The following is an 11,248-nucleotide window of genomic DNA, read 5'->3' as shown; positions in this document are numbered from 1 at the left end:
GCACTTCCTGACACTTGCCCCTTGCTAGTGTGGAGGTAGTTATGATTGGAAGGTGAAAAGCAAAAACGCCCGTGTGCATGAGATTTCGGCGCACATTAAAGATCACCAGGTGGTCAAAATTAACCCGGAGCCCTCCACTACGGCGCGCCTCGTCACCTGAGTTGCGTCGTCGCGTTAAACCCTACAATCAATCAAATCAATATGATTGGAAAAATGAGGTAAATACAACTGCCTGAAAATGAATCCAGAGCCCTGCAGTTATTGCTGGTTGACATCGAGTAACATTCATTTAATAGACAAATGCACCAAGTTTCGGAATGTGCTACAAACTTTCACCCTGCAACAAATCCCAGCTACACAGCATACTGCAAAGTAACTCCACGATAATTACGTACTGCGTAATAACTATGAATGTAATAATAGCCTAGTAATAACAGACCAACCAGACTTGCAAATACTCAAAGTCTTAGTAAAATAGTTTTTCCCCCTAGTTCGCTTCCATAGCTACATTGACCACGAAACCGCGGGTTTAAAAAAGCTGATGCAGATGTATCAGGGCTAAAGTGTGGCCACAAACAAAGAATTGGAGTGTGGACTGAGGTTGTTGCAGTAGTACGTTACAACAGGTAAGTACTGCCTAGTAATTAAGTAATAGTTCCATAATAGTTTAGACCAACCAGACTTGGTGATTAGTATTTCCTCCACCTACTTTCTTTTCGTAGCTACACTGCAGGCGAAATCGGGCATTGAAAAAGTACAACGAATAAGCCGCGATACCAATTCTATTTTAACTATTTCGTCATGGCGGAAAAACAGCAGATTTTGAGTGCTTCCGCAAAACTATTTTTTTCTATTGAGCTGGTGCACACATTTAGCATTGCTATGCATAAAATTGTAGCTTATAGATTGCTCTTTCGAACTCATAACAGTAGTTTAGTGAAAGGCACAATTATTTACATTTGATTGGTCAAATAATCATGAAAAAAAATGCACAAATTTGATTTGATTGTAGGGGTTTAACGCGCCGATGAGGCGCGCCGTAGTGGAGGGCTCCGGGTTAATTTTGACCATTTGGGGATCTTTAACGTGCGCCGAAGTCTCGTACACACAGGTATTTTTGCTTTTCGCCTCCATCAGAAAAGCGACCGCCGCGGCCGGGAATCGAACCCGCGACCTCGTGCTCAGCAGCGCAACGCCTTAGCCACTGAGCCACTACAGCGGGTCAAATGAACAAACAGATATACACACAACGTATATAGGCAATTGTACACAGCCTGAAAATTACTTTAGGAGTTACAAGATATAGAAATTGTTCCCACGTTTCTCGGCTGTGATTCAATATATAAATAAACGTTGTACACCAAGTTTTGGATCTTTGCGGGCCCGTCAACCTCGCGGAACTGACGGCGGTGCCACTCCTGGGAGCCACTCGAGGGTAAGTCGGTCTCTCTAAAATATGCACCCAAGCACACTTTTATGTGTTCGAACACAAAATCCTTATCACTTCAGTGGTAAAAAACAAAAAAATCCAGCGCTCTTAAGCAGCATTGTGCATCGCTCTGTAGTGTTAATCTGACACGAGCCCGGCTATCTTTAAGGTGACGACTTAATACGGTGCGGTGCATTTGGCAAAATATCCCGCCGTACGTTATCCAGACCCTACACATCAATTTAAAACCGCAGTCATCAGCAAGAAAGCCCGTTTTGTTCATAAATACAGCGCGAAGTCAAAAACAAACCTACCTGGCAGCACCTGTCGAAGTCTGAGGCATTTGAATGGGACCGTCTTTATCAGAACCGTGCAAACGTACGAGTTGCGGGCTGTTACTCTGGTGAATTTCGCTCAAATTCTGGAGTGCCTCAGGGAAGCAACCTGGGCCCTTGTTGTTCTTGATTTTTATCAATGACTTGGCTGAGCGCATGCAACACTCTGAAACGCTCCTCTTTGCTGATGACATTAAGATCTTTCGGCCTATAGACAGGGCTGGCGAGTGCTCTCTTCTACAAGATGACATTAACACCGTGTCAGCATGGTGTTCAGCAAACGTGCTTCGCATCAACCCATCAAAGACCAATGTGATGTCATACCATCATCGACAGGTGCCGATTCAATTTTTGTATAAGCTGCATGGGGGTTCCATTACTCGAGCGTCAACAGTGTGGGACTTGGGTGTGCACATTGACTCATCACTAAGTTTTAAACACCACATTGAAAAAACAGCCAGCGATGCAATGAGATCCCTTGGAATCGTAACACGTGTCACGAAAGAGTTCACTGATCCTACCTGCTATTTGTCCCTGTTTCGGGCTATTGTACGTTCCGGGCTAGAGTACTGCTCGGTTGTATGGAACTCTGTTCCTCAATACTTGTCACTGTCTCTGGAACGAGTCCAGATGATTTTTGTTCGAATCTATTATGATCGTTACCTTTTCAGGAAAATATATTACACGTATGACAGAATACTCGACCACACGGGATTAAGCAGACTGAGTGACAGAAGAACACTCCTCGATATGTGCTTTTTTCACAAGCTCATTCATGGAGCTGTTGACTCTGCCGATTTGCTAACTTCTATCAATTTTCATGCTCCCATACGATGCCGTTCCTCGCCGCTATTTTATCCTGCTGTCAATCATAAAAGTCCTGTCCAGAGAATGCAACTCCTTTACAACTCACTTGAAGCGCCTGGTCTGAGTATCTTTGATTGTTACAGCACCTTTGTGCAAGCTGTTAAAAATACATCTGAAGCCTGAGCGAGTACTTTTGTGTTGTAAAATCATGCGAGTGAGCCATGTAATGTTTGTTCCATTGAGGTTATTTTCATTTCTCATGCTCTTTTTTCGCTATGGTACACATCTTCGAGTGTGTTCTTTTGCGTTGTAGAATCATGTGTGAGTCAGCCATATAATGTTTGTTCCATTGATGTTATTTTTATTATACTCTTTTTCCCCATTGTACACATCTCCCTTTCCTATCCTTTCCTTTGTTTCTTCTGTGCACCACGCTGAAGGCATCACGATGGTTGTGGGCACTTATCTAAATAAATAAATAAATAAAATCTAACAAATCCACATCGCTGGTGGAGTCATCACTGCTGCTGGGTTAACAAAAATCAGCAGCAGCAGCTGCCGAAGTCCCTGCCACAGCTGTCTGCTTTTGCGGAGCCCGCCGTGAAGCGGATGCCATTTTCACACAACTCGCCGCTATTGCGGGTTGAAATTTCACTCTCAGCAGTCTCCGCATGTGAAATGTCAACAAAAAATGATAAAACAATGAAGGAATTGTCAATAAATACGCCAGATGGCGTTTTTAGCTTTCACAGGACGTTTGAAATCATCAGAAGTCCGTGTCTGATGGCCTATGGCGCCGTACGGAAAGGGTTAATATTTGGTACAGGGCGTTTCTTATTACAGACAATATTGCAAGACAATAAAAGGATGCACAACAAGGTGCAATCAGCATAGAGACTGAAGCAGTTGTAATAATACATAAAGGTGGTTATGCACCACGTGACAACTACATAACTCCAGCTTCAGCCTGACCAGGCTTTTGAATGCGCAATAAACGGCCGCACATTTCAGTACCTTGACACCAGAAAACGTGACCCGAGGTCGTGATACCAATGCTACTTTATTAAGCGATATGTGGCGTAACTCGTTGAAAACCAAGTGACGGGGGGTGGAGGACAAAAAAGGAACCACGAAGCATGAGAGGTGAAAGGATTAGGATTGAGACTGAAGCAGTTGGGAGCATGGTGGGTGGCGGCAGCAGCAATGATTAGAAGACTGGCACGTTAGGGAGCGGCGTTACGGCCAGAACCGCAGCGGCGGTCCTTTTTTGTTCTCGGGCTTGGCAGCCGCCACTTCGAAGGAGAAGAATGGCGCGTCTACCAGATGCCGGATGACCGGCCGCCGGGTGGGTTGTGCACCCGAATGGTGGCCTTTGCGCCTTTGTCGTCGTCGATCTGGGCCCCTGCGGCGATGGCGAAGAAGGTCAGTTTTGACGTAAGCGCACATGTGAAAATGGTTCCTTCTACAATACATCCACTGAAATACGTCTAAAATACATCTAAAATACGTTTTCGATCAGGGCCCCTGCGGCGATGGCGAAGTCAGTTTTGACTAAGCGCACAAGTGAAAATGATTCCTTCTACAATATGTCCACTGAAATACGTCTAAAATACATCTAAAATATGTCTTCGATCAGGGCCCCTGCGGCGATGACGAAGAAAGTCAGTTTTGACGTAAAGCGCACAAGTGAAAATGGTTCCTTCTACAATACGTCCACTGAAATACATCTAAAATACGTTTTACGTTTTCGATCAGGGCCCCTGCGGCGATGGCGAAGTCAGTTTTGACGTAAGCGCACATGTGAAAATGGGTCCTTCTACAACACGTCCACTAAAATACGTCTAAAATACGTCTAAAATACATCTAAAATACATCCAATCAGCTCCACATGCCACAAGTTTCAGCATCGGCAAAATTTTTCACCGATTAAATATACAGTCGAACCCAGTTATAACGAAGTAGTATCAGGACAGTAATTTAGTGCATTTATATTCAACGTTCGTAAAACCAGTTCAAACCAATTGATAAAGAAAGTAACCCTTATCCTCCTCTTCGTGGCATTTCAAGCTCAATGAACCAGAACATGAAACGAGAAATTACAACAGAACAAAGTTCATTTGACAAAACAGGCCTGCGTTCCTATTTTTTCGAGGAAGGATGTGATCTTTTATTCACAGCACTGAGCAGGATGGAGTTTTCCACAGTGTCCACGAACAAAGGGGCCTTTTCTACATCTGCAGTTTTGGACGTTGGGAGTTAATCCAAGCAGGTTCTCAGCCTACTGGTCAAATATTTCTTCGTTGTATCTGATAGGGCACGCAGCTGTCACATTTTCACTTTCGTTATAAAAGAGTAAGCGCCATTGAAATGAAGCGTGACCAACCAAAGTTCATATTTAGTTCGCTATAGATAGTCGATGATTCGTTATATAAGTGCTTGTTATAGCAGGGTTCAACTGTATTGGTTGATTAGTTGAAATTGTTGATTGTAATTGAACGATTGAAAATCTTTGAAAACGTCAGCTAAAATATCCATTGGGCTTTTTTAAACTGCCACAAATTTCAGCAACAGCTGAATTTTTCATTAATTGAAATTACTGGTTGATTGATTGAAATGGTTTATTGTACCTCACTGATTGAACTTAGTGGCCTGATTAACTGCTTTGTCAAATCTTGTCCCATACATCGTCTGACGGTGTATACTACTGCGATTTCCAGACTACAGTTTCAGTCTGACCTGTAGTCCACCTGAGTCACTTTCCGTCAAAAAAAAAAAAAATGTTTTGTTGGGTTAGCTACACCTGGCACATAGTCCAGTGTCCCTTGAAGACAAAAACTTTTCAAACAAGAAACCCGCACCGCACAAATTTTCAGAATTTAAAGGAGCCATGAAGACAACATACAAGTTGGACTTATTAGAAAGACTGCTTAGTCCCGATAACAATGATATCAATATCATCGCAATCTTCGAACAAATAACGGAGATATTAAAGAAAACGTGTGAAGCAGTCGCGACCCCCTAGCCAATTTCCCGCAACTTTTCTATGTCGGCACGGAACCTTGTTTGTGCGATTGGCGGCCGCCTAACTGACCTGTTGCGACGACACATGACTGGACGTCTGTAATGGGGCCTCTATTTCCATTTGACCGCATCACTTGAATGCTAACGTGCAGTTAACGCACTGAAAATTATGTTTTATTGTTGGCCCGTATGACGTCATTTTTGCTCATAACACGTAACTGTGGGGCAAAATTTGAAATTTTTAAAATACTTCTTGCATTTTTTTTTTTCGTTAAAAAACATATTTCGTGGCTGTAATGGAGCTGAGTGAGATACTTAGTCCTAGTTCTTTCAAATTAAACGAAGTTGTATTTTCTTTTCATGGCTCCTTTAAACACGTATGTACAGCCCATGGATTGTAGTTTGGAAATTGCGGTATGTTCGTTTCTAAATACGGCTCAACTTTACAATACACAGCAGCTAAATAAAGCAAGAAACAGGACCCAAATATCAAGTTAAAGGCAAGGGCTTAAACTAGATCACAAGGCCGGTATTCCGACAACAAAATAGGATTAAAGGTGAATCTAAAGACATCGAAAGTATTGTCAGACAGACCCACCAAAAGTCCCCCTTTCAGCATTGGCAATCAAGTACTTCAAAATGCGGACGGACACAATCACATTGGACAAGGTGTCTGTGCCAATCTCAGCAATGAAAAATCTCGGGCCATCTCCCCTAACGTGAAACCTGGGAAGGGGCGAAGCATGCAGTGTGTAAGTGTATTCTTGGTGCCTTGGCGTCTTTGCCATCGGAGACGAAACCGTTGGGAGGTTTTACTTTTACAGCTCTGCTGTAAAAGCCTCTTGTCTTTGAAGCACGAAGCGTTCTAGCGCGTAAATGAGTGTCCCGGTGTTTTTATTCTTTAGTATGCGTTACGTTGTTATAGCGCGAGACGTAAATGACTTTCCCGGTGTTTTAGTACTGTGACTACATGAGACAACGATTACGACGATGACAGGAGACGCGAACAGCCCCAGCCCCTATGGGGATTCGCCCCTCAAAACGCCACTTTGACTCGAAAGGCTGCAGCAAATGTATAACGGAGGTCACTCCTTTACCTGAGAGGCTGAAGGTCGAGTCTTGGAGGTTGCGGCAGCCGCCACGGGTCAGAGGTCGACTGTGAAACTCTCGTGGCGTAGCCGGGAACAGGGGCTCCTTGTAGTACGGAGCGGGCCGCGGAGTGTGCTGCCCCGCCGCCGCAACTTCAGCAGTCACAGCCGGCTCTTCGGCTGCGGCCACCACCTCCGGTGGCGGCGGTGCAGCTGATCGGTCAACCTTGTGCGGAATCGCTGCCTGCAAGGTGCGTGGCGTCAGTGTGTCCTAAGCTATAGAAACCTTGATTTGATAGAGGAGTTTAACGCGCCGTAGTGGAGGGCTCCGAATTAATTTCGACCACCTGAGGACCTCTAAAGGAGTAGTGACACGAAATTTCAAAGCTCAGATAACTATGCTTCCTTTTTATCAGGAGATATCTCCCAGCAAGTTTCAACAGTAGCCGTTCAGTGTAACATATTTTAAATCCATTTTAATCTCTGCCTGCACGAGCAGACCCAGAGCGGGCCAGCATGACATCATCTGCTACTTGCTCCGAACTGCCGACGTCGGGGCTCCCGTGACGTAGCCGACGCATTGTCTGCGGCTGGCGCACGCTGCTACACCGCGTGTACACGTCATGGTTTTGGGACTGACGTCATGCTGCCCGGGCGCGCGGGGATAGTGAAGACCTCGGCCGGTCTGGGCAAGCGTGCGCGCTCGTTCGCGCGCCCGTCCGGGCGGGCAGTGGTGCGACACGAATAGTGACGTCAGGTGCTACCTCCTGTCATGGCGGCCGCACGGCGCTTGTTTTGTCGAAACCGAAACTAACACAACTAAACGACACCGTAAATGATTGTTTACGCTGCGATCGACCGCCTAATGTGCCATCCTATGATTAGTGGGCTAATAGGCACCCATAGCAGCGAAAAAAAACATAACGCGAAAATTTCGTGACAGTACTCCTTTAACATGCGCCTAATTCTAGACACACGGGCGCGTTATCGCTTTTCACCTCTATCAAAAAAGCAGCCACTGTGGCCATGATCAAACCCGCGTCCTTGGGCTTAGCAGCGCAAATAGAAACTTCGTGTGTCCAGAAGTTTCCAGGCAATCAGTTTTTCAAAGCTAAACCTAAGCCTTCCAGTGTGATTTATTTGATGACAGTGAAAATGGGGAGTGCCTTGGCCAGCTTTCTGGAGTAAAATTTTTCATTTTCACCTGGGAGAAAAGCTATTCTGGTAAAATTATCTTGACCCCATTAACTCTTGACACGGCCTTAGAAACTCTTGATAAAGAATGTACCCAATTTTATAGCTTGAGATAGCTCAAATGAAAAGAAGACCTGTCAGTTGGAAACTGCCAGCTTGCATATTTTGGTTCTTCTCTTCATCCATTATGTGCTTCGTATTGTGTAACAGTTAAAAATGGACAACTCATCTAATTCACCATCCTCTCTTAGTTTCCTTCTAACAGCTGCGAACACTCAAGCATGCTATGCTCATGAGCGCTAGGGTGTCAGAGATATTTGAAAACTACGAAACAGCGCAGGCACTTTTCTTCCTACTGCCTTAAAAAATATTTCGCAGGTCGTTAGCGCCCCTAACTGTTGGTCATTTGTTAACAGGTACAAGTGAAGGTCCCTGCCCATGAATATTGGGAAGCACTTTACGTAGTCTTCAAGCATAATGAGTAAAGTTTGTTTCCACCGATCCAGAAATATTAGACAGCTTTAGTTTTTTTAAACATAGCAGCTTCACATAGTATGTACAGCTTTCACGGGTGACGAGTGCATATGCTCAGAACGCAAATGGTCTGAGTGAGTCTAACGGACATATGTGAGATTTGAATTTTTACGTTGCGGTCCTTACATTGCTTTCGTACGTAGAGTTGACCAACATGGCAGCGCCCTCACTTCACAGCAAAAGCAGCTTTGCCGCTAATCCCTCACTGTGATATCGTGTCGTAAGCTGTTGATTTTGCCTTCGCGTTGCCTGTTCTTATCCTCGCATAACGTTTCAAGCGACAAATAGGTTTTGTTTTTTAGATTGATTTTGCAGCAGTTAGCCTGTTGAGTAGTGTTTGTTTTCATCATAGCAACGGTCTCGCGAGATCACGAGTGACTACAGCAATGTCTGCCTGTTCGTAGATGGCACTAGGCATCCAGGCACGCTAAACGCGGCATGCGTCACGTACGTGTAACTATAAGAGTTTCAATCTACATGTGTGTGGACTATGCCTACTTCTCACGTTTGCATACGTGAACTCTGTATGCACGTGAAACCAAAGCTGTCGATTACCAAGGTTAGTTGCAGCCATCACCACTTGTTACAGTGGAACCCCGATAATACAACTATGAAGGGACCGCGTGAAAGCGTCGCATGACCGGGGCGCGGATAAATGCCGGCCTAGTAGACAGTCTCACGCAACAGGAGGGCTAGGAACTTATTTAAACTCTATATTTAGCTCATTCTCACGTGATTTGCAAACCTTTAGCTAAAAGCCGAAGTTTAAAAAAAGAAAGAAACGCCTAATTTGTGCCCCTTCCTCTCCATGGTGTCCGAGCTATCCCACCAGCCAATCACAGTGACAGAAAAAAGGCCGCAAAAAAAATGAATGGAGCGACAATGCCGCTTTGGAAGTCACTGATAAGCAGAAAGCAGAGACAGGGGAAGAGAGAGCGTCATGAAAAGAAGAAACTTAGATTGAGCGTGCGATGAAAGCAGTTGTTTAGTTGTTTAGCGTAGGCTTGCATTGTATGCGTTTAAGTGTTCGTCGGCGGCTAGATTGGTAGCTTCAAATACACGGTCCGCCAGCCACCTGCACTTCCGAATTCTCGCGGTTGGCGCGTTGGCATACTGCTGCCGCATGGGGCCTAAGAAGGTTAACTCCCGCTCGCAAGTACCCGCCTGCTTGCTAGCGTGTGTTCAGCAAGTGATCTGGCCCGCTCGCGGAACTTTGCACATCAAGCAGCATCAAGCAGGGGTTAAGAATAAAGAAAGGTCAAAAAGGGGGGAAGCGGTGTAAAGTGTGAACCACACGGAGCGTTTTTTGCAAGCGTTTTTTGCCACAGGCACACTGATGCCGCGGCGGAAGCCACCCGCACGGTTTTAGTCGGATGCAGCCACAGCATGCACACCGTGCGGGTAGCTTCTGCCGCGGCATCAGCGCTCCTGTGGCGCGCACGGTGCGTTTTCACTTGCAAAAAACACTCCATGCGGTTCACACTTGAGATAGGAAAAACACCGGCTTATCTATGCCAGGGTACTTTGTATGAAGCGGACCATGAGCACACGAGCGTCATATCATCAGGGGTTTTAATGCATTGTTTCTATGGTGTGTTTGCTGAGACCGCGGTGATCTGTCGTAAGAAGCGGGTCATCGAAAGTCCTGGGGAGGACATATCAGCGGGATTCCACTCTATTTCCAAAGAGGCATGAGTGAAGGACTCTGCTTAAAAATATTGTCCGGTAGTTTTGTTCTTAAAGAGGCCATGAGTACGAAATACAAGTCCGGTTCGTCAAAAACTCAAAAAGACAATGTTGTTCCAATAACAATGATGCCAATTTCATCCCAAACTTCAGACAAATAACTTCGATATTACAGAAAACAGCTGAAGCAGCGGCGAGTTCCCAGCTACTTTCTGGTGAGGCCTCTATGATGTCACAGGATCTCGTTTGTGCGACTGCCAGCCGGCGACTAAAGCCACCACCAAAAAACACGACTGAGTGATTGTAGAGGCGTTTCCAGATCCGTCTGATCGCATCGCTTGAGTGCTAACGGGCAGTTAACATACTGATAACATTTTTGGTGTTTCCTTCTAATGTGTCACTGCTGGCAACGTGTAGTGCAAAATTTGAAAGCTTTTCAATATTTCTTGCATTTTAATTAGAAAATAGGTTTTTGATGACTGGAATGGAGCTGAGTGAGTTGCCACAGGCTAATTTGTTCTAATTAGCCCATTTAGGATTTCGAAATGGGACAAAAAATAAATGTTATTGCCAATTCCACCCACACCGCTTTTTTTTTTTTTTTTTTCAATATGTTCATATTACGTATTCACTGGTTCACTGGCGGAAAGGTGCGATGTGGAGAAGGCCACTTGCCTCCCTCTGTCGGACTGCAGCGTAGACATAGTTGCAGTTGGGTGCCATGGGCACGAACTTTCCGCTGCCCTTGACTGCATGCACCTCTCCGTTCTCGACGACGACGCGCCCCTGAGAGATGACGTAGACTGGTGCCCCCCGGCAGCGGAATCCCTCGAGAATGTTGAAGTCGCTCGCCGACTGGTGCGTCTCGGCCGAGAAGACGCGCTCCTTCTCGGGGTCCCAGACCACGACGTCTGCATCCGATCCTGCCTGAATCTTTCCCTGTAGAGGCGGGGAAAAATATGGAGTTTGCCAATCGCCGACACACATTTATAACAGAACAGCGAAACTCTGCAACCCTGGTGGGAACAATCTACCGTACGCAGCGATAGACTGCCGGAACGACCGTCAACTTCACAAGTTGATTCTGTCGTGACTACTGTCGTGATTCTGTCGTAACTACTGTGATTCTGTCGTGACTACTGGTTATGACAACC

General features: G+C 45.5%; 1 protein-coding gene across 1 annotated transcript in view; it reads right to left on the bottom strand.

Annotated features, from left to right (window-relative positions):
* Positions 1-3,612: 3,612 nt before the first annotated feature.
* The window catches only part of Crmp (Collapsin Response Mediator Protein), an 85,077-nt gene continuing 77,441 nt past the window's right edge, over positions 3,613-11,248 (bottom strand). Inside the window, exons 11-13 of the mRNA XM_077693495.1 lie at positions 10,766-11,033; positions 6,690-6,920; positions 3,613-3,973 (exon numbers count right to left, since the gene is read on the bottom strand). Of these exons, the coding sequence (XP_077549621.1) occupies positions 3,888-3,973; positions 6,690-6,920; positions 10,766-11,033 (585 nt within the window). The 3' untranslated portion in view covers positions 3,613-3,887. The remainder of the gene's footprint in view (positions 3,974-6,689; positions 6,921-10,765; positions 11,034-11,248) is intronic.

Source organism: Haemaphysalis longicornis, unplaced genomic scaffold (genome assembly GCF_048455015.1).
Source record: "Haemaphysalis longicornis isolate Haplotype H1 unplaced genomic scaffold, Haemaphysalis longicornis Haplotype H1 scaffold_12, whole genome shotgun sequence".
NCBI lineage: Eukaryota > Metazoa > Arthropoda > Arachnida > Ixodida > Ixodidae > Haemaphysalis > Haemaphysalis longicornis.
This window is presented reverse-complemented; position numbering and strand designations above follow the sequence as displayed.